The sequence below is a fragment of the Colius striatus genome, chromosome 15 (assembly GCF_028858725.1).
Source record: "Colius striatus isolate bColStr4 chromosome 15, bColStr4.1.hap1, whole genome shotgun sequence".
Classification (NCBI taxonomy): Eukaryota; Metazoa; Chordata; class Aves; order Coliiformes; family Coliidae; genus Colius; species Colius striatus.
The window spans coordinates 11,966,471-11,986,555 of NC_084773.1; the positions used below are offsets into that span (position 1 = coordinate 11,966,471).

General features: G+C 41.8%; 2 protein-coding genes across 4 annotated transcripts; one reads left to right on the plus strand and one right to left on the minus strand.

Moving 5' to 3' along the window:
* Positions 1–376: 376 nt before the first annotated feature.
* Positions 377–11,913, minus strand: XPC (XPC complex subunit, DNA damage recognition and repair factor). 3 transcript variants are annotated; one of them, XM_062008425.1, is made up of 16 exons: positions 11,772–11,913; positions 11,098–11,287; positions 10,080–10,204; positions 9,130–9,253; positions 8,367–8,451; positions 7,718–7,875; positions 7,394–7,514; positions 6,790–6,879; positions 5,428–6,345; positions 4,850–5,010; positions 4,514–4,595; positions 3,937–4,071; positions 3,287–3,456; positions 2,999–3,092; positions 2,354–2,443; positions 377–1,724 (listed from the first exon to the last, which is right to left on the minus strand). In XM_062008425.1, the coding sequence occupies exons 1-16, from the start codon at positions 11,863–11,865 to the stop codon at positions 1,515–1,517; spliced, it is 2,847 nt and encodes a 948-aa protein (XP_061864409.1). In that variant the 5' UTR covers positions 11,866–11,913; the 3' UTR covers positions 377–1,514. The 3 variants fall into 3 exon arrangements, with proteins under 3 accessions (XP_061864409.1, XP_061864410.1, XP_061864411.1); XM_062008426.1 differs by lacking the exons at positions 7,718–7,875; positions 8,367–8,451; XM_062008427.1 differs by lacking the exons at positions 377–1,724; positions 2,354–2,443 and having other exon boundaries at positions 3,040–3,124.
* LSM3 (LSM3 homolog, U6 small nuclear RNA and mRNA degradation associated) lies at positions 11,775–15,600 on the plus strand. The gene is made up of 4 exons (XM_062008428.1): positions 11,775–12,018; positions 13,135–13,245; positions 14,800–14,895; positions 15,203–15,600. Exons 1-4 carry the CDS (start codon positions 11,998–12,000, stop codon positions 15,281–15,283), a joined length of 309 nt encoding a protein of 102 aa, XP_061864412.1. The 5' UTR covers positions 11,775–11,997; the 3' UTR covers positions 15,284–15,600.
* The last annotated feature ends 4,485 nt before the right edge of the window (positions 15,601–20,085 follow it).

Sequence of the window (20,085 nt, forward strand, 5' to 3'; positions counted from 1 at the left end):
GGGGTGGATCCTGCACCAGCACAGTGACTAATGCAGAAGGAACTACATCCTTGGTGCCCTCTGCAGTTTTACCAGTTCCTGCAAGATTCAGAATTTTTCTGGAAGCCTTATATTCAGATGATGTCTTCTCCTCATGCCTCCAACTTAGGCTGCTTTTATTTATTCAGAACTCAGTAGTAAAAAGTCACAAACTCAGCATGAAGATCCTCAACAACAATTCACAGGCAGCCAGCTCTGGGAGATCTTGGGACCTGATCAGTGACTTCTGGAAATACTATGGTGTGTCCCTTTCCTTCTGTGAAAGTCCTTCCAGGGCACCAGAGCTGCTGACAGAAGGACAAGGTGTCTGGAAGGGAACTGCAACAGAGAAGGTTACTCTTTTTCCATATTTTATTTTGCTCTACAAATACAATACAAAAATAGAGCTTTTATTTTCAACATCATTAAATGTAAGCCATTTTCCTAGATTTCAATCTTTCTTCTGTGACAATGTCCAGCAATCACAAGACAGTATTCCTCTCTATTTCTGAAGAGACAGTCTCACTATGACTTAGTTATATAAAACTACTGCAGTTATATAAAACTACTGCAGAAGACAGATCAGCATTTCTATTACAAAACTGCAGGAAAGTTTGTATAGATTCAACATTCCTCCCTCAACAGTTTTTAAACACGTAGGTATTGGGTACCACTTACAAGAGCTCTCTGGTTTCAGTGAGTTCCCTTTCTGACAGTGACATTCAGACAGTTCTACATGTTTTCATCTGAAATGTATCCACAGGGTCTTGAGAAAACAAAACTGAAACAAACATGTATATATTCAGATTACTTAAGACAACACATTTAACCTGAAGTTTGAAAGCAGGACTGGGCTTCTCTCTTCTAGTGCACAAGATTTCTGAAAGCAAAGAAAGAACACCTGTGTTTTCACAAAAGGCAGGTATTCTTTAGAAAGTAAATGTTCAGATTCCTCTAATCTTGATTCCTTATTTCTTTACACCTTAGATGAAGTATTTCCTCTCTGTGATGATGAAACCATTAGTATGACCAGAACTCTTATCTCACCACTAATTTGGATATGGTATGAATCAAAGAGGGTGGTAGTGGTCCTCTGGCCAGCTCACCACAGACTGTTAAACAGCAGCTCCCTGCTTTAGTTGTCAGCAAGCAGGAAAAAATGAAACAGAGAATAATGGGAAGACAGTGCTAATGAAAGGAATGTCCTGGAAAACAGAATTACTAGTGCTAAGAGATGCAAAAGAGAACAGAAAACTCAACAGCACAAAGTGATCTTGGAAGGTACAACTGTACATCTGCTTCTCCTAAGTCCAAGGATAAAGGACAATGCTCATGACCTGTAACAGCAAAATAAACTCTTGGTACTGAATTGAGTTGGTTCCCAATAGCTCAGAAGCACAAGTGCACAGAAGGGCTAAGTCTGTAACTGGCAAAGGATGCTTTTGTTGTGACTGGTGTTCTTGCACCTGGAAACAGCAATGAAAAGCTCATTCTGATCACAGTTTCTCAAAAGGGAACAACTGTGCTGCCTCTCCTTTCTTTTCTCGCTTGCTCTTTCTGGTTGCCTTTTCTTCTCTTTTTTTCTCTAACTGGCGATTCTGGGGCCAAGAAATAGCCGCACTCTCTACTGCAGTCTCTGAACTCGGACCCTCTTCTTCATCAGAAGAGAACTCTCTTCCTTTCTCTGTCTCAAGTGCTGGCTCAGTCTGGAAAAAAACATGCATGAAAATCAAAAAGCTGCTCTAGAAATCACTCGTTAATTACCCCTTTCTAAAAGGGCTCATCTTCGGTCACAGTGATGCTTAATGACATTACAAAGTTGGTTGCTCTGATTTGGGCTTCTTAACCAAAGCAGTTTCTCTTCCTGCATGTCCCATGTTCTTTTAACACAAGCAAAGTGTTTTTTACGATGGAAAAATTTAAAACCATTCTCAATAGGGAAAAGATAATGAACTAAAACATCAGATTTCATAACAAAAAACATCCCACTGTCACCCAGTTTAGCTACATGCTGGGCTTGGAGGAATAAATCTAGGAAGAAAGTATGTCAAAACAGAAAATAATACCAAAAAGATCATGCTTTGGGAAACAATCATCTCTTGTTAAAGAATAATGAACTTTTCACAGACATGAGCACGTTGAATTAATGGTGTAGTTTTTTTTTACTAGATGTTAATCACATGCTAACAACAGGAAAGAAGATTTTTGAGCAGCTACGTGCTGTAAGTTCTATACTACAGTAGGAAACATCACCCGTTGGAAAGACTGGGAAAAAAAAATCTTGGTAGAGAAATATCACCCTGAAACACAAATTGGTAATAGAAATGCCAAATACCTTGATGGAGTAGCGTTGTTTCAGTCTCTCTCTGATGAGAAGTCCTTTTGTCAGCAGCTTCCAATTCCCCAGAGCTCTTTTCTCACGCTTCTGTGTGGGATTGTTATTGAAAAGAGGAAAATTTATTATTGTAAATTTACTGTTCTATTTCAATGTATTTATGCCCCCAGAATACGGAAGTTTGGAGATTGTAAACTACCCATAAACCACCACACCAACTGAATGTGTCACATGAGATCATAGGCTAGCAGGATTCTTAAGTGTAAAGTGTATCAGTATCCAGTTACCTGCTAAATACATGAATTTCTCTTACTTTCTAATCTGTACCCTGACTCTGTAAATCACACCAGAATCACCTATGAATACCTGAACCTCCTATTTGTGCTCCTCATTTTTGTTTTCCAACAGCCATGGACAACTATTTCAGAGTATGCAATGTTTCAGATATTGTTACATGCTTCACTTGTACTGCATCTGCAGTCTGGAGAGCAAGGCCAGAATGGGGTGTTTAGGGGACACAACTAGCTCCTTAACAGTCAGAGCTCTGTGTCTGTTGCTGACACAGCTCACCATTGTTTGTCTGTCCACAGTTTGAAATTTACTTAAAAAATGCAACAATAAGGAAGCTGCAAAAATCATTCTGACCTCCTTCTCCTTCTTTTCGATTTCTGCTTGTTCATTCTCCCAGGCAGCAAGGAGGATGTCTTTATACTCCTCACAGACAACGTAGCCATCAGTACTAGGAAGGAGAACACAATCCTCTGTCAGCTACTAAAAGAAAAAAGAAAGGGAGCAAATGCCTGCTGATGTAGCCAAAGCAAAAGCTACTGAATATTGGCAGAATGTAACTCATCCCCCTGTACATCTCCTTAACACATACAACTTCTGCAAGACATTAGAATTTGTCAGCTGCAATAAAGCCTCTTTACGTACACTGGGTGCGAGTAGCCACCGTGAAAATCAAATCCAGTGATGGCCTGAGCACAGTCAATGTCCAACTTCCGTGCTAATCTGTTCAGATTGGGGAGTCTCAGCTGTACACAGCCAACAGGTAACATGGATGGCAGGAAGAGATAGACATTTCCGTATTCATTCCGAGGAACCTGGTATTGCAAAATGAAAGAGAAATGGTGACAATCCTGCTCTCTGGAGACAGGTGAAAATCTTGCTGTAACTCTCCCTTTCTTCTGACATTCCACTCCAGTATTGGATTAATATTCACATGACAAGGCACAAGCTTAGATTTTAGCTGTGTGGTTATCTCCTAGCTATGTTCTCTGCCCAGACCTTGTTACACAGGTTGCAAAACTGAACGTTAGCAAAACAAACATGGGCTAGGAAAATCAGATCAATGAAATGATAAAGGTAGCAGTCTGCACTGCTAGCACTTGTTACCTGCACTTAGGAAAGAAAGGCCTTGGTGAATGTTTGACCATTTCTTCCTGGGTGCAGTTATCTCTGAACTCTTAATCCCAAATCCAGATGTTACTGATCTCACCTCTGAAACATGCAACTTGTGGACAAACAAAGCCCACAGCTCCATACAAAACAGTTCCACACCAGCCCTCTGCCTTCCTAGCTACCTTTCCATCCACTGCCACAGGCGGCTGATACTCCTCCGTCTGCCAGCGCCCAAAGAGCGGCAGGTCCGCCTTGTCGCAGTTGGCGGGCTCTGCCAGGCGCGCCTTCCTCGCCTGGTTGGAGAAGCCTTTCACCATCTGTGCAAATACAAGCACCAAGCCTGTTAACACCACAACAAGCTGCCAGGGACTTCAGACTTTCCTAGGACATTGAATAGGCTCTGTGCCTATTTCCTAGTGCCAGTAGCTGTTGTTTATAGAAGATAACCCACGGCACCTGTGTGCAGCAGGGAGACAGATCCTGCAGCTCATATAAAATGTTAGGATGCCTTTGAAGACGGAAGATGACAGGGGTGCAATTCTGCTATATAGCCTTGGGGTGGGAAGAGATAGCTGGGCTTTGGGTATTCTATAGGAACTATACGCACAGTAAGGGGACAGATTGACAATGTAGCCACCACAAGCCATGCAAGTGAGAAATCTACACCTACTGAGCGAGAGAAGATAAAAGCCAAAACAGAACTGAGCTTGAACCTTTGAGGGCAGATGTGTTGCCCAGGATGAAATCCAACCCTCTTACCTTGTAAGGCACTTCTCCAATCCTCACCACTCGAGCTTGCTTCAGCCAAGTGTCCTTGGAGTGCAACGTGTGTACGCAGTCTCTAAAAAGGCCAAAAGAAAGCAACCACGAGTTCTGAAGTCTCTCCATGAAAGACTAACAACTGTTACTGATATGTTAGGAATGGTAAAAAAGCTATATCTAAGTGATACACACATGCTCTCTGAGCAGCTAAATGCCTCACCCTGTCTATTCATGTGGCCTGAGACTACTGCTGCCACCATCATGGTCTTCAGACAGATTAGTTCTTCAATGTTACAAAGATCACAGTCACATGGCAGCATGCACACAACTCACCTGGAGTAGACAGCCTCTCCCCTACAGTACCCCAGGATAGCAGCTGACTCAGGATAGATCGCCTGGAATTTCAAGAGGTGCCTCTTCAGCGCATACAGAGGGTGGTCTTTGTACTCTCCAATTGTTGTTGGTAGAGGCTGATCTTGAAGCTTAACTTGAAACTGGAGGAATTACACAAAGAAGAGGGATTTCACAACTCCCTTGCACTACTCTAAGAAAGTAAGAATGATTATGGATCAAAGGAAAAAAAAACCACCAGAAACTTAATCAGATGAGCCAACAGACCAAAGCATTCTTATTGCAAATAAGTATTTAGATGTGTACCCAGACCTATGTCTTTTAAAGACACTCTCTGAGAAAGGTGATGCTAAACTGTGTAGCTAGCACATCAGTAAGTTTCCAGCATGGGCTGCCTGGTACTTTTGCTATGCAAATGTCTCTGAACAGCCTCCACTTGATATTTTTTTAATCTACCATTGTATATTCCCTTTAAAACGTACTAGAAGGATTCCTCTGAACAAATATCCAATTATGAGACTCCTGGCACTAAATGTCCCAAATAGCCTGTTGCCATTTACCTCAATTTCCTCCTTCTTGTCTCTTTCCACATTGGGACTTCTATATGGCTGCAGTGTGTCTTCCCACCACTCAGGGTCCACACGACTCTTCCTTGTTACAGTCATCCACACTGGGTCATATCTCTGCGTCACATCCTTGACATTTCCATCATTGTCAAATCCCACAATGTAGAAAAGAGGCTTTGTGGCATACGTGAAGCACAGCTGGGGCTGGCCAACGTTGCCATGAACACAGTCTACACACACCCACTTGTCCTCACATTCAAGGAAAACCTCCAGCCACTGGTCTGTGCCCATTGCTTTCCTTACCTCCAGTCCATCATCCTCATCACTAGAAATTATTTTATTCCTCTTCTTCTGTGTGTGAGGCAAAGCTGCAGCTGTACTTGGTGCTGGTTTAGGCTCAGTTCCACAGGAATTTCTGGATTGCCTCAATTCTGAAGTCTCAGCTTTTGGGCTTTTTATAGCCATTACCTTTGGCTTCTGGGAACCTAGTGAGTTCCTCTGCCTTTTGGAGACAGGTTCAAAATCATGATCAGAAAGGTCACTCTCCTCCTCTGAAACCACAAAGTCCGAACCACTGCCTTCATCACTTCCACTCTCTTCTTTGTAACACACTTTGGAGGCCACTCGTCTCCGGCGAGTGTTCTTGGGCCTGACTGGCACATCTTTTTCTGCTAAACTGTATTCCTCATCACTAGATTCATTCTGTCCTTGCTTTGATTTGTGTGTCTTTTTGGTGTGAGCAGTTGTGTGTTTCTTTGTCTCCTTGTTGTCATCCTTGCTCTCTGAGGATTTCTCATCCTGCTTGGTTTTTTTGCAGGGGCATTTTTTTGCTACAGCTTTGGGTGTTGTGGCAGAGCTCTCCCACCCCTCAGAGGTACTGCTGAAAGACTGCCTCTTGTATGGGTTTTTTCCCTGCAAAGAAACAGGCTGGGTCACTTGTATCACCATGGCTAATAATATGTTAACAAAAGAACTGAAATCAGCATGAGGGGCATGCAAACCAAAGGTTGGCAGGTATGGCCAACCCGCATGTCTTAGGGGCTTGGAAACTTCAGGCAAATGGCTGAAGAGTGGTGTACTCAAGCAGCAAGTGCTTGCTGTCTAAGTTTTAAAGAAATTCAAAACCAGTGAAGCATAGGAAGTCTTTGCTGAAACACACAAAATGGATGTTTTTTTTTAAAGGAGAAAACAGAAAATTAAGGGTTTGCATCTTGTGCACTACAGACAGAACATTGTCATCACCCTGGTTAATGCAGTAAATTATTCACTTCAAGCTGCAACAGCCATCAAATTTTTTCCATCCTACTCTCTACACCAGTGACCTATTCCTTACTCCACACACCCAACAAAAACTACCTTTGCTTTTATCTCCTTGAGAGGAACAGGCTGAAAAGAGAGCACGAGGCGACACAGCAGCTGCAATGCTCGCAGGATAATTAAAAAGATCTGCAAAAGAAAAAAGAAATCATGGTGAACCTTGCTTCAAGGTGTATAAACAAAAATTCTCTCTTGAAATTATTTTACAATCCATATTCTGTCACAAATCACTTTTATTCCTACCATCTACCCAGTGCTGTATGCACTGACACAGATGTGTAGGTAGCCCAGTTGCTAGAGTATAAACACAATGCACAGTCTTCTCTGTCTTCTATATTCCTAATGCAACTTAAAAAAGCCAAAGCATATTTAGGAACAGGTAGCTCTACACACTATACACAAAGCCATCTGTAGCAGAACTCAGAGCAGACAAGTGACATCCCTAGGTGTCTAGAGGCTCAGTTCAAATTGAATAATTTAATCACAGAAGGAATCCAGATATAAATGCAACAAAAAGAAAAACGCATGGAATCATCTAAGTCACCAATTTGTTTTCTCCAAATCCATCCCTCAAACACCACTTTGTGCATGGCCTGACAGCATCTGTTCTACAGCCAAACCCAGCAGCCAACTCTACACTTACATGAACTAACTCCTCATCATCTCGTGCAGCATAGATGGCAAAGCGCCTCTCCAAGGTTGACTGAAGGGACTCTCCTTTTTCTGTGGAAAGTTCATCATTGACAGTGAAGGTTCCAACAAACCTGAAATGTGAGACATCTACTTAATATCTAGTGTTTTTAACTGTATTCTTAAACTTCACAGTTTGTCCTTTCCAGGACAGACTCTTCACTCTTGTACTTAAAATTGGGAAAATCAATGAGAACTGTTAAATTACATTTACCCTTCTCCCTGAACCCTGGCTCTACATTCTATGTGATAGCGTGATTAGGAGAGAGAGTTTTACCATTTCACCAAGTTGGAAAGGTAGAGATGGTCCACTTTGCGTGTAGGCACTTTTGTGAAGTGGGTGGGGATGATGGACAGACCAATGGCATGGAGATCTGGCTCGCTGCAGATCCTGTTTCTATAGAAACCATTTGCTAATAAACACAAGAGGTGAACCTGAGAGAAAAAAGTTTCTATAGTGAGTTCACAAGAGATTTTCTTTGCTGGAACTATTGTCCATGGTATAGACAAGGAAGGCTTTACTGCTCCTTTTAACGATGTCAGACAACAATAAAGCCTCCCAAGCATACATAGGGCTGTCTTCATATCACCATCAGAAGACAATAAAGCCCTGAAGTCCCTGTCAGTGTCTCCTGCTCTACATGACTGACATTTTAACCTTGACAGAATGAGCAGATACATGCTCAATGGAGAAATACGCACCCTCCTCACTTCTGGCTTCAGAAGTTGGCTAATACAGTCATTGATGTTGCTAAGTTAACAATTTTGCAGAAGCCTAATGAGTATTTGTCAGGACTGCAGCCTTTTTATTTTTTCACTTCTAGCCATGAATGACTTGATCAAAATTAGTTCTCCCTTCATTATGAATCAGTTCACACATCTTTATGCTCAGTCTTTTCTCTGACAGGTTTCTCTGTGACCAATACCTTATGTGTGTCCTCACGAACTTCCTTGCTGAAACGTTTCATCATTCTCCGAAGATACATCTCAAACTCAGCTTTTCTTTTTTCTCTGTGTAAGATTACAAAAGAAATGGACGTTGTGGGTTTTCTATGGACCTGCCTTTCTAGGTTTCTGAACTGGATCGGTTCACAAAGAGCATCCAGCCCAGAGAATCTTTTGTGCACACTTAACAAAAGTTTAGTTGCTGTCCATGTGAACAGGCATGCAGGCTGCATAGGGCTAATAAACCATGAACTCCACATACCTATGGACAGCTTGGGTATATTTAGATGGCCTAAATTCTATCTAACTTTATGTGCCTAGTTTCCTACCAGACAGCTTTGGACAGCTCCACCACACAAAGAATGCCTTCCTTGCTATAATGCTCCTAGATGCCAAAGGCATTCATTTGACCCACCTTTTCACACCTCAACTGTGGGCACACAGAGACTTCTACCTTAGCCGTACACCACCATTCACTCTCCTTGAAGAGAGCCACAATGAAGTCACACAATTGATTTTCAAGAAAGACGAAAAACCTGTTTCAACCAACTTCCACTGAAGATTTTTGGTAAAATGGTCTGTGTATAAACTGTTGTCCATCCCATGACCTCACATTATTCCAACTCAACAGTCTGCACAAAGTGGGAACTTCCACCCAGAACAGAACAAGTCAGTAACAGTTGAGACTTAGCATATTTTTAACTTCATCCTTTAACAGTTCTTCACTGGACTTCCTGTTCTTACCTCCTCTCTCTTTTCTTCATCTGCTCTGGGGTTTCAATCTCTATCTCAACAGGATTGCTTGGCAGCACCACTGCTGGTAGAACAGCAGCTTCTTCTGACTTCTCTGTGGCAGGTTCCTGGAGTTCTGAAAAAATAAAATGCAACTAAATGATAAGTAAACATTTAGTAGATGCCCCAGGGAGGTCTGATAATGGGATAGGAACTTATCTATTCCTTCTCAAGAGTTCAAACAACCTAAAAACAGAACATCCCCAGTAATTACCAGCTCCTGGACTTTCCATAAAACTGTGTGTGCTCAGATATTTCAGACAACTGTGGGATGACAGTCACCTGCTATTGAGGAATCAGCTCAGCACAGTCCAATGGCATATGAATACCAGTGGCAAACTCCATCAGCAGAAAGGTGAATGAAGCAGATGTGACTTAAAGAGTAGCAAAGAAAAAACCTGACAACTGTTCACTTTAGAAGGCTTAAATCTGTTGCAGCAAAATACAATGATTATGATCATGATCCTTATCATAGTTTGTTGATGGCCACCTAATCCAACAGCTCAGCTGGTTTCATCTCCAGTCTACTATGAAGTTACAGTTTTGAATCTTCAAACCAACTCATTCTTTGTTGCTCAGTATTAGAAAACACAAACAGCTGAGAAAGTGCTTAATGCATGGTAGCATAATTTTAACATAAGCCAACAAACAGTCAAATTTATGACACTACCATCAGGTCAGTAGTTGTGTTGTTTGTTCTGCTTTGGAACCACTCTAAAAGCATTGTGAGATATGAGCTTTTAAAGATACAGATAGGCAGGTGAAGCACACTTTAGGTACACAGAGTATATACATTTACCTGAATCTAAATGAGAAATGGTTCAAAAATCAAATTACAAAAAGGAAAAAAAATGTATAAAGATTATTTAATCCCTAAACCAAAAAAACCATGCAATTGTTACCTTCCACGTCTTCCCATTCATCTTCACTTTCATCATCACCATCAGTGTTGTCTTCATCCATCTCTTTTTTAATAGGAGATTCTCTCTTCAACTTTATCTCCTTCTGTGGGGGATTCAGCGAGTCACTGTTAAAATTATCAAAGTGGCTTTAGCATCAGGAAGTGCAGGTGCTTGTTTATTTAAGAAAACTAGAGAAAGAACACACTAAAAATAGGGAAATAAATGAAGCATGACCTCTGTATCAGTAACAAGATTGAGTATTTAACAACTAAACCACAGGTACCTTCTCTGTCAAGCAAATTACCTTAGCTGTACTGGGCTCAATGCAGCAGCAATTTTTTCAGTGTAAACTTGGGTCTTGGTTCTGCAAGGATGTTTAAGAAGGAAGATGCCTGAACCTACAAAGTCCCCATCCTTTAGAAAAACTTGTACAAATGAGCCCTTGGAGTAATGTTTTACTGAATCATTTGTTCTTAGTGAACCTTTAAAGTGTGCTGAAATTGGAACTGGTTCTCTTTCACTGCTCTAATACCCAAGATTCTGGATGCCCCGTGAGGTGAGACCATTCAGTTTAATTTCTTTTTATTAATTCATTTGCTACAAACACCTCCATGGGCAGACTGTGCTGATATTGTATTTGGATTCAAAAAAACTCCCACAGAATGGTATGTTTAAAGATATCCACTCATCATTTAAAACCCAAATTTCAGGCCATCATTTGGTGCTGGATTCCATAAAGCCTCCATAGTTCTACGTAAAAACTCTAATAAATGAAGCAAAATTTTGTACTAAAGCCATTGAATTTGAAAAGGATCACAAATTTGCTTCCCATACCGACTACGTTCTTCAGGGCTGACTCTACAGTAAGATAGTACTTCTGTTCAGCTGCGTGACATAAATGTACTAAATCAACTGTTAGCCTAAAATAAACTACTTGAATGTACATCTGCAGCACCGGGCCCTAAACAAATAACATGAAGAGAAAGCTCCTACAGACCTGAATGGTAAGTAAACTTACCTGCACGTTTCCTCTGTGTTAAGAGTCCCTTTCTTTCTAGTATTTTTTTTATTTTCTTTTATTAGTGACTTTTGTTCTGAAGGCTTCTTTGCCAAGTTGGAAACTCCAGTATCACAATCTTCTTTTTTCTTCCTAGCTGGAGCTTTTGAGTCATTCTTTTTTCGACTGGGGTTTTTCTCTTCACTATCATCTGCATGGGACAGGAGAAAGGAAGAGAAAGGAAGACATGTGAACGGATGAAGTTCCATCTCCATGGCAACCAGAAAATTTACCTCCACGGACTTCCTCAGAGGCAGCTACAGAAGAAAGTGAGCACTCACAATGACGAGCGTGTCAGTGATTCCGAACCATGAGAAATGTTTAAGAACATTACTCTTAATAACGTGATGCACAACCGGATAAAGATTCCCATAGTCCTACCAATGAGGTCAGTTGAAAGCAAGCATCGCACTAGCCACTCACAAGAAACGACGGTCTGGTGAACCTGGAGGGCTTTTTTTCAGGGCACGTGAGTTTAACGCGCCGGTTCCACGTGCCTACATCCCCGCCCTGCGGCACCGCGCAGCGCACAGACGCCTCCGGCGCGCTCCCCGCCGCGGCTGCTCCCGCCCCGAACAGCTGCGGCCTGCGGCGGCCCCGCGCTGCGCTGCGCAGCGCCCGGCGGCCGCACTCACCCTCTGCCTCCTCGCCCCGCCGCGGCCCCAGCCGCCCCGAGCGCCTCTTGCTGGCAGCCGCTGGCCGGGGCGATGCCTTGCGCTTCCTGGCCATGGCGGGAGCGCGCCGCGGCCTCCGCTACAGTCCCCGCCGCTGCCCCGCCCCGCGCCGCGCCGCCCCGCCCCGCCGAGGGGAAGGGGAAGGGCCATAAAGTCTCGCGGGAGAGCGCGGGAGGCGGTTTGAAAGATGGCGGATGAAGTGGACCAGGTGAGTGGCTTCCCGCCTCTCTCAGGCCTTCCCTGCTCTCGCCCTCCCGGGGCCGTCCGCCTTCTTCCCGCGGCTGGATGAGGGCAGGCTTCGGGCCGCCCGGCTGAGGCTGGGTGTACCCGCGGGCACAGTCCCCGTGCGGCCTTCGAGCTTTCCCCTTGGCGAGCGCTGTCTGTGACAGTAAATTGCTCCCGCGCCTCCGTCCCTGTGCTGCCGCCCGCGCTGCCAGCGGCGTGAGCAGGGCTCGCTGCAGGCCCCGTTCCCACAGGAGCTGCTGGAGGTGGGGGGAAACAGAGGAGAGCTTCTGAGCAAAGGACCCGTGGCTCTGCCTCGCCCAGAGGGAAGTTTGTAGTGTGTTGCGGGATACATACAAATATGAGTCCACCTTTTATCTGTGATCTTGAAAGAACATCTTTATCCCCAAAACTACACCTCAGCCTGCTGTGCATTCAGGTTTCCACCTGCTGTGTTGTTGAGCTAGGTATCAAGGAGACATATGTGTGGGACAGGGTTTTACCCAGCTAACTGATGCTTGCCAGAAGAGAGATTGGTGCAAGGTTCTGTTTTATATCCTGTGCCATGAGAGGTGTGGTGCTGGTTCATGTAGTGCTGCAGCATGGATGATGCTTGCTGGTAAGGAATCTATACAATAGTGTGTGTGTGTGAGGTGTGATTAGCTGCAAACAAAAGTCTTAACTCCCTTTGCTAGTAGGGAACATCTTTAATGTGTTGTCCTGATTTTGACTTATCTGACTTATTTTTCTTCCTAGTAGCTGATACAGGGCTGTGTTTTGGGTATAGTGTGAGAATAATGTTGATAACACACAGATGTTTTTGTTGTTGCTAAGTAGTGCTTGTCCTAAGTCAAGGACTTTACAGGTTTCCCATGCTCTGACAGCTCGGCAGGAGCGTGGCCAGAACAGCTGACCTGAACTAGCCCAAGGGCTATTCCAGACCATAGGATATCATGGCCAGATTCAAGAGGATGGGAGGAATCATTTGGAATATTTGCATTTATGTTCATACCTGGTTTTTTTCTGGTTCTCACAAACCCTGAGGAATGGAAAGGTAACCGAGCTGCTTCTATACAAATAACTTCTTTAATTTTATTTTTAGCAACAAACAACAAATACTGTAGAGGAGCCACTTGATCTCATCAGACTAAGTCTGGATGAGCGGATCTATGTGAAAATGAGGAACGACAGAGAGCTCAGAGGCAGACTACATGTAAGTAAACCTTTCAGATCATTACCGTGTTCATTCAGCTAAGCATTGGGCAACCTTTTTTTCACGTACAACAGTCTATTACACAAGTTTACCTGTAATATTCCATTAATTGTTAAAAAGTTTGTTTGAAAACACAAGTAGTCATATCTCATAGTTAAAAGTGCAGAAGTGGTTAGAGAAGATAGGTTAAAGGTCGTCTTAGTAACAATGGCTGAACTCTTTATCAAAACTGTAACATGATCAGTGGAAAGATCTGTTTTGTTCAGTACTCTGCTATTAAATGCTCCTCTAGAGACCCAAGAGGTGTATTTTGTTTTTCTCATCTCCTGAATGAAACTAAGCAATTAATTCCACTGCTTTTGGCCTTTTTTCTGTGTCTGTGAAATAAGTGATAGTGATGCAGGCCTCTTCCTGTGAGGTAACCTGAGATCTCTTGACTGAAATAAGAATGAGGTGATCATTATCAAATGAGTATCTCTTAAGGCATATCTTGTGAGATTGTGATGGGATATGTACTCAGCTGGATTCTCTGCAAATCTCACTTCTAATTGCTAACTTCTGAGTGATATGTCTCTTTACAAGACAGATTTTTGCTTTCTAGTAAGTGAATGACCCTTCTGAGTACTGTACCATGTTGGGGAACAGAATCAGTTGCCCCATGTGATACCTGGACCTCAGCTCCTTTGCTAACACAAAGATGGAGAGATTCATGAGGCACATGTAGTTTGTGACATGCTTCTGTAATGATTTTGGAACATGTGCTTATTTTAAATTGTATGAATTATGGCTTCCATATTCTTTAAGTTGCCCCTGGGCAGTTGATTCCAGGAGGTTGGATTGACAACAGAGGATGTGTAGCTGGTTTAATGTTCATAAATTGTGTCCATCTCTTGAGTTCTTGTATGTGTTCTCACAGAATGCCACAGCTATATCACAGGAGAGCATTTCAATGAATGTAAATGTCTTCACAGAATCACAGAATCTTAAGGGTTGGAAGGGACCTTGAAAGATCATCTAGTCCAACCCCCCTGCCAGAGCAGGACCACCTAGAGTAGGTCACACAGGAACTTGTCCAGGTGGGTTTTGAATGTCTCCAGGGAAGGAGACTGAACAACCCATCTAGGCAGCCTGTTCCAGTGCTCCATCATCCTCATAGTGAAGACATTCTTCCTTGTGTTTCTTTGGAACCTCTTATGTTCCAGCTTATACTTACTGCCCCTTGTCCTACCATTGTAAGTCATTGAGAAGATCCTGGCTCCATCCTCCTGACACCCATCCTCTTCTCCAAGCTGAAGAGCTCCATCTCTCTCAGCCTTTCATCATAAGGGAGATGCTCCACTCCCTCGTCTTCCCCATTGTTTTTTTACACTGCAGAGTACAGGTGATGTTTGTTTGGAATTATAACTATAACTGATACTACTTTGTTTTGACATAGTGACATATTCTTGTCAAAATCAGACTAAACTATGTCTGAAAGTCTTACTAAAAGCTCTCATTTCAATAAGGTCATATTTAAATTTTGGAAGAAATAATAAACTAACTTCATTCCTACAGGCATATGATCAGCACTTAAATATGATACTGGGTGATGTGGAAGAAACTGTAACTACCATAGAGATTGATGAAGAAACGTATGAAGAGATTTATAAAGTAAGGACTTAGTATACATATCCCTATAGAAGACTTTTGAAATATTGAGCTGGTTTATATTGTTAAAGTAGTTTATTGCTGACTGCTTTTTGAACAAAAGTTTTGGGCAAATTGTTACAACAGTACAGAGGATCTCCAAAGAGCTGGTATTGTATCGGTCTCTTTGGCATGCCAGAATGTTGTATGATCTTATATTTGTTGCAGTGATTTCTGGTATCTGTCATGGTTGAATTTGGTCATATGCTTAGCAGATATGTTTTGTAAACTATGCTTTTGTAAATGTAAACTCTTCTTTCCTTCTTCCTAGTCTACCAAAAGGAATATTCCGATGCTCTTTGTCAGAGGTGATGGCGTTGTGCTTGTAGCGCCCCCATTGAGAGTCGGTTGAAGCAGCAAAGGAATCAAGCTTGTTGGAAAGCTTCAGGTTTTAGGACAATGGTTTGTGTTTCGATCATGTCTCAAAAATCTGTACCTGTTTTTTTATTGGATGTTTTTGTCTGCCCTTTTTGGGAAGGGCGAACCAGTTTATTTTGCAGAAAGGATATGAAGTGAATTGAAGCAGTATGAACCCAACATGATTTTCTCAGAATTAATGTAACTGCTGTAAATTGGCTGTCCTGTCACATCAGTAAAAGGATCCTTCATTTTTTCTATCTTTGCAATAGCAATGTCTTATTTTTTTTAAATAAATTGATTTGTCTTTCAGGTTTGACTTGTCATGTTTTTGTGTTGGAGTCATTATTCTTATGTTCTTCTGTAGAGCTAGTGCTATATTAAGTTGTAGTATGCAACCTTACTTTCTAAGAAAATAGTAACTTTTCTGTGTGCTATGTTCATTTCTATCCTTACTAACAAGGACAGTCTTATAGGTTGATGTTTGAGAGGCCAATGCTACATGAATCTACCGTGATATGATCCACAGGTTTTCTGTGTTCAAATTCTTGATGCATGTCCTTGTGGCAGGGAAGTGGTATATGTATGCATTTTGAGGTATGTGAAGATGAGCTTTTTTACAATGTTTTCAGAAGTTTTTGTTGTCGCTTTAACAGAGCTGTGGTTAGCAAGGCTGGAAGTAGACACTAAGGATATGGTCTCTTATGCTGTTGAGTTGCCTGTTGTGTGCATTCATTTCCCAGTTCGTGGCCTGTTTCAGTTGTTGAATACATTAATGAACATCCTGAGCTTTCAACAGAATTTAGTTATTTACAGTGAAGATGTGCTAGAACCCTGAACAAAGCTCTTTTTAATATATTCTTTCTCAGGCCTACCCTATTTGCCACTCTTTCTCATTGTATTAAAAGCACATACTAAAACATTTCATAGTGATGTTTGAAAGTCATACAAGATGTAGGTCTATACTGAGACATTTCCTACAAAGCTTGACTTATGACTTAATAAACTTAACTAGGCCTGCTCTGTAGGGTTAGCAAAAGAAGCAGTAATAGCTGTAACTGAAATACCAAAGATGTTACCAAGAACTGGTGTGTTATTCTTAAATTTTTAACCAGGTGGAAACTTGCCAATATGTTCCTTGTGCTACGTTCTAGGAAGGACAAATCACTTCACTTGTACAGACATCTTAAACCCTGGGCATGATGTTTTCATATGTAGGTCCCTTGAATATAAATGAAAGAGGAAAGCATCTGTACAACTTGTTACTATAAGGTTATTTGAACAGCAGATATGCAGAGGCTTTGCAGCAGATTCCTTCACTATACCATCCTTACTCGAAGATCATCAGGATTATCATGAAAACAATTGTGATTTCCGTCGCATCCGTTCCTAGCTTGCTGTCTCTACAAGATTTTGCTCAGCAAACATCAACTCCTGTTCCATATCTACAGAACCACTGATGTTGGAAAAACCTAGTGATACTACAGCTTGTGGATGCGGTACAAAGATGACTGCTGAGAGCCCTTTTAGTCTATTATCTTGCTTCCTACTGCTCTAGGAGGCCAAAATAAATGCTTAGGAGGACTGAGTAAAAATAAGCAAACACAGTGGTAGTCCTTCAGTTCCCAAGGATCTGCTTATCTGAGAGAGCAGGTTTCACAGAAACTGAGGGACTTAGCTATCTTTGTGTACGTCCTGGTAAGCCCCTTGCTCTCTATTGTTGTGGTATATCACAGACTGAGCACATGTTCTCTGAAGAAATGCTTCTGTTTTTGGCTTTGATTTGGACTTTATTTTGAACATGCTCCCTGTCACTTTCGTGCATGTGACAGACAATGTTGGTTTGATAAGTATGCAGAGTATACATTTACCTTTCCATCTTTTCTACTAATTGTCCAACTTTCTCTCTTCCAGGTTGCAAAGGCATTTTCTATTTAATCATTTTTGACGAAAGCTGCTTCACTCCTTTTTGTACTATGATTTTTTTTTTGTTGGAAGGCTGACATACACAAAGTGTTGGTACATCAGGAACTTCTGCCTTGATAAATTTTACCATAAATATCTGTTAATAACACTTGCTAGATTCTCTGTGAATGATAATAAAGATGTGAGGTGTACGTTTCCTTTACTTGAGCCATATTTGCCAGCATAACGTGTTTCTTTTTATGTGCAGTATTGCTGTATTAGAGTATCAGTAGGATTGAAAGAGGTCAGTTCACTGTAGGACTCGTTTGGCACTTTGTGCTTCATTTGAAGTTTCAAGTAAGAGATTATGCATGGTGGTTGTTACCCAAGAAATCAATTAGACAATAAATGTGCTATTTACTGTCTGATTATAAAGATATATTGTTATGTCACTGAAATGTCCAGTAGCATCTTTTGCTTATTTGAAATGAGCTCTCCAAAGCAGGAACCCATCTAAGATGCTCTGTGATGAATACAGTCTGAAAAAAACAAATGCGAAACATTAAAAGTTTTTCTGCACTCTTGTCTCTTTCTTTCTGATTTTCCTCTTTATTATCTGTTGACTGTAACTAACCCTTTGTCAGATTCCTGCTCCTGATGTGTTGGAAAAGAATTTGTTGCTAGTTTTCCTGAAATGATTTCTCAAAGGCTTTTTCATATTTTACACTTTTACCCTGCCAGAATTACCTTTTTTAGAAAAGCTGCTATAGTTAGAGCTCTGGTATCTCTCTGCTTTTCTGAGTGCCAGCTACCTATGAGATATCACTGTGGACCCATTGTAACATTACTTTTTGAATCTCTGACTCATGTAGGACACTAGATGGGGCAGCAATTCCTCAAATGCAAGCTTGGCTGGCTTTGGCTGACTGATGGATGTGTAGCCTGTGTCAACAGGCCCTGTAGTTATACAATTAGTCATTTGTTTTTAATTAGGATGGCACTTGCTGACAGTTTTAAATTAGCTCTGCTGCTCACCCTTAAGTAAAGGTCAAAATATGTTTTGATGTTTATGTAGGCACAGACCAAGCCCCCAGAAGAGTTAAAGTAAAACAGTATGTGTGCCTTGCGTGGTCAGATTTTAAAATGCATCAGCACCAGGCTGGCAGCGTTGTTAGTAGCCTTAGCAGTGGAATTATGCTCTATAGAATAAATTGTGGTTAACCACTTTGGTGCTCAGCACTGCTTGGAGAAGAACAGCACATTGTTGTGTGGGGTATAGAAGGCTGCTGCTGCACCCACTGATTCAAGTGCTAGTTGTATGGCTGCCCAGTAATTCCATGGAGAACTTAATTGCACTTAAAATTCAGCAGGGGGAACAGCCTGCACTTAGGTGTGTACATTAAACTCCTGAAGTGACAAATGTTTCGGTTTATTTCAAGTCACCAGTGCTGCTGCCTTGTTTGAACACACAGAAATAGATTTTGACCCAGTCTATGTACTTGAACAAGATAGAATTTTGTTCTGGATCATGTAGGGTTTAGGGGGACATGTTTTTAAAGTTGAACAGACATTACATTATGTGTTTCATTCCTATTCCTCAACACAGGACAAGCCTAGAATTTGCATAATAGGTTAAAGTGAGACTTGAACAGTGTGAGCAATGGCAGACTGCTGCAGGGACTCAGGGTTGAGAAAGCAGAACAATATTGATCATGTTGGGAGTTCTGCGACAACACTGTTTCCCCTTGGTGCTTCTGTTCCTGTTCTGTAGGCATTGGAAACCTATAATTTGAAATATTTAAGAAAAGGAATCTTGTAAGCCTGTGGAGTTCTTATTAACCATAGCACTGGGAAGGGAGCTGATTCAGAGCAAGATGACCAACATTGTGCATTGTTTTTTGGGCTGATGATGACATGTACAGAAAATCCCATCAGGCTTATTAAGGTTTAAGACATTCATGCCAAGATCATTGATGGGCTGAATACATAATTACTAAGGGTGTAGGACTCCCATGTTTCTAAACAGGAAGCAGCTTTCATATACTAAACAAAAAGAATGGAAAAGAAAAATAGAAAGTTCTACAGAAAATTGAAGCACAGTGTCCACGCCAGCCTTGTTGGGGGGGAAAGAATGGGGGGAAGGAAGAGAATAGATGATGTGGGTTGGAACGGAAAATAAGAACCACTGACGGAAAAAGATGCAGTCAGAAACCCTGCTCATGAGTGGATTTCTTCATTGTTACCCAAATTAGTTTGAATGGAAGAGAGACCTACTCCCGAATTTTGGAAACTTAGGCCAAAAAGCCTATTTAGTTTTACAATGGCATTTGATCGGTTTATGATGTGACTGCCTGCAGCAGCAAGGGACTAGACGTGCTGACTGTCTGCGTGGGTGGACAAGCGATTGCAGAAAACACTGCAAAGCCCTTTGGAAGAGTTGGGTAATGACTGATCACGAAGAGGGGTTTTAGCAATGTTTTCCTCTGTGTGGTGCATGGTAAATATGGTGCATACCAAGGTGTGTATGGAAATCTTCCGAAGAGACTGCAGTATTCCAATGTAAGTGTGTTTTGTGAATTGGACAAGTGGAAGCCTTAATTCCATAAACTGTTGTGATAGTGGATCAGTTTTAGCTTCTAAAGGAAGTGCTGCTCAGTGTTCATTTGTCACAGCACTCAGCTGTTGCACAGAGATTGTCATCCTTGTTGGTAAGGAGGCTACAAAATGCCTTTGCTAGCAATGGTAGTTTATTAAATGTTTCATAGTCTGATCACAACCTGATAGAACCCACAGCTGTGGCATCTCTGCTACAGTAAATTTTCATTTGCTCTTTTCAAGTCTGCAAAGCCACTGGGCAGCAAAATATCTGGTTCTCTCTGTATGTGTGTATGT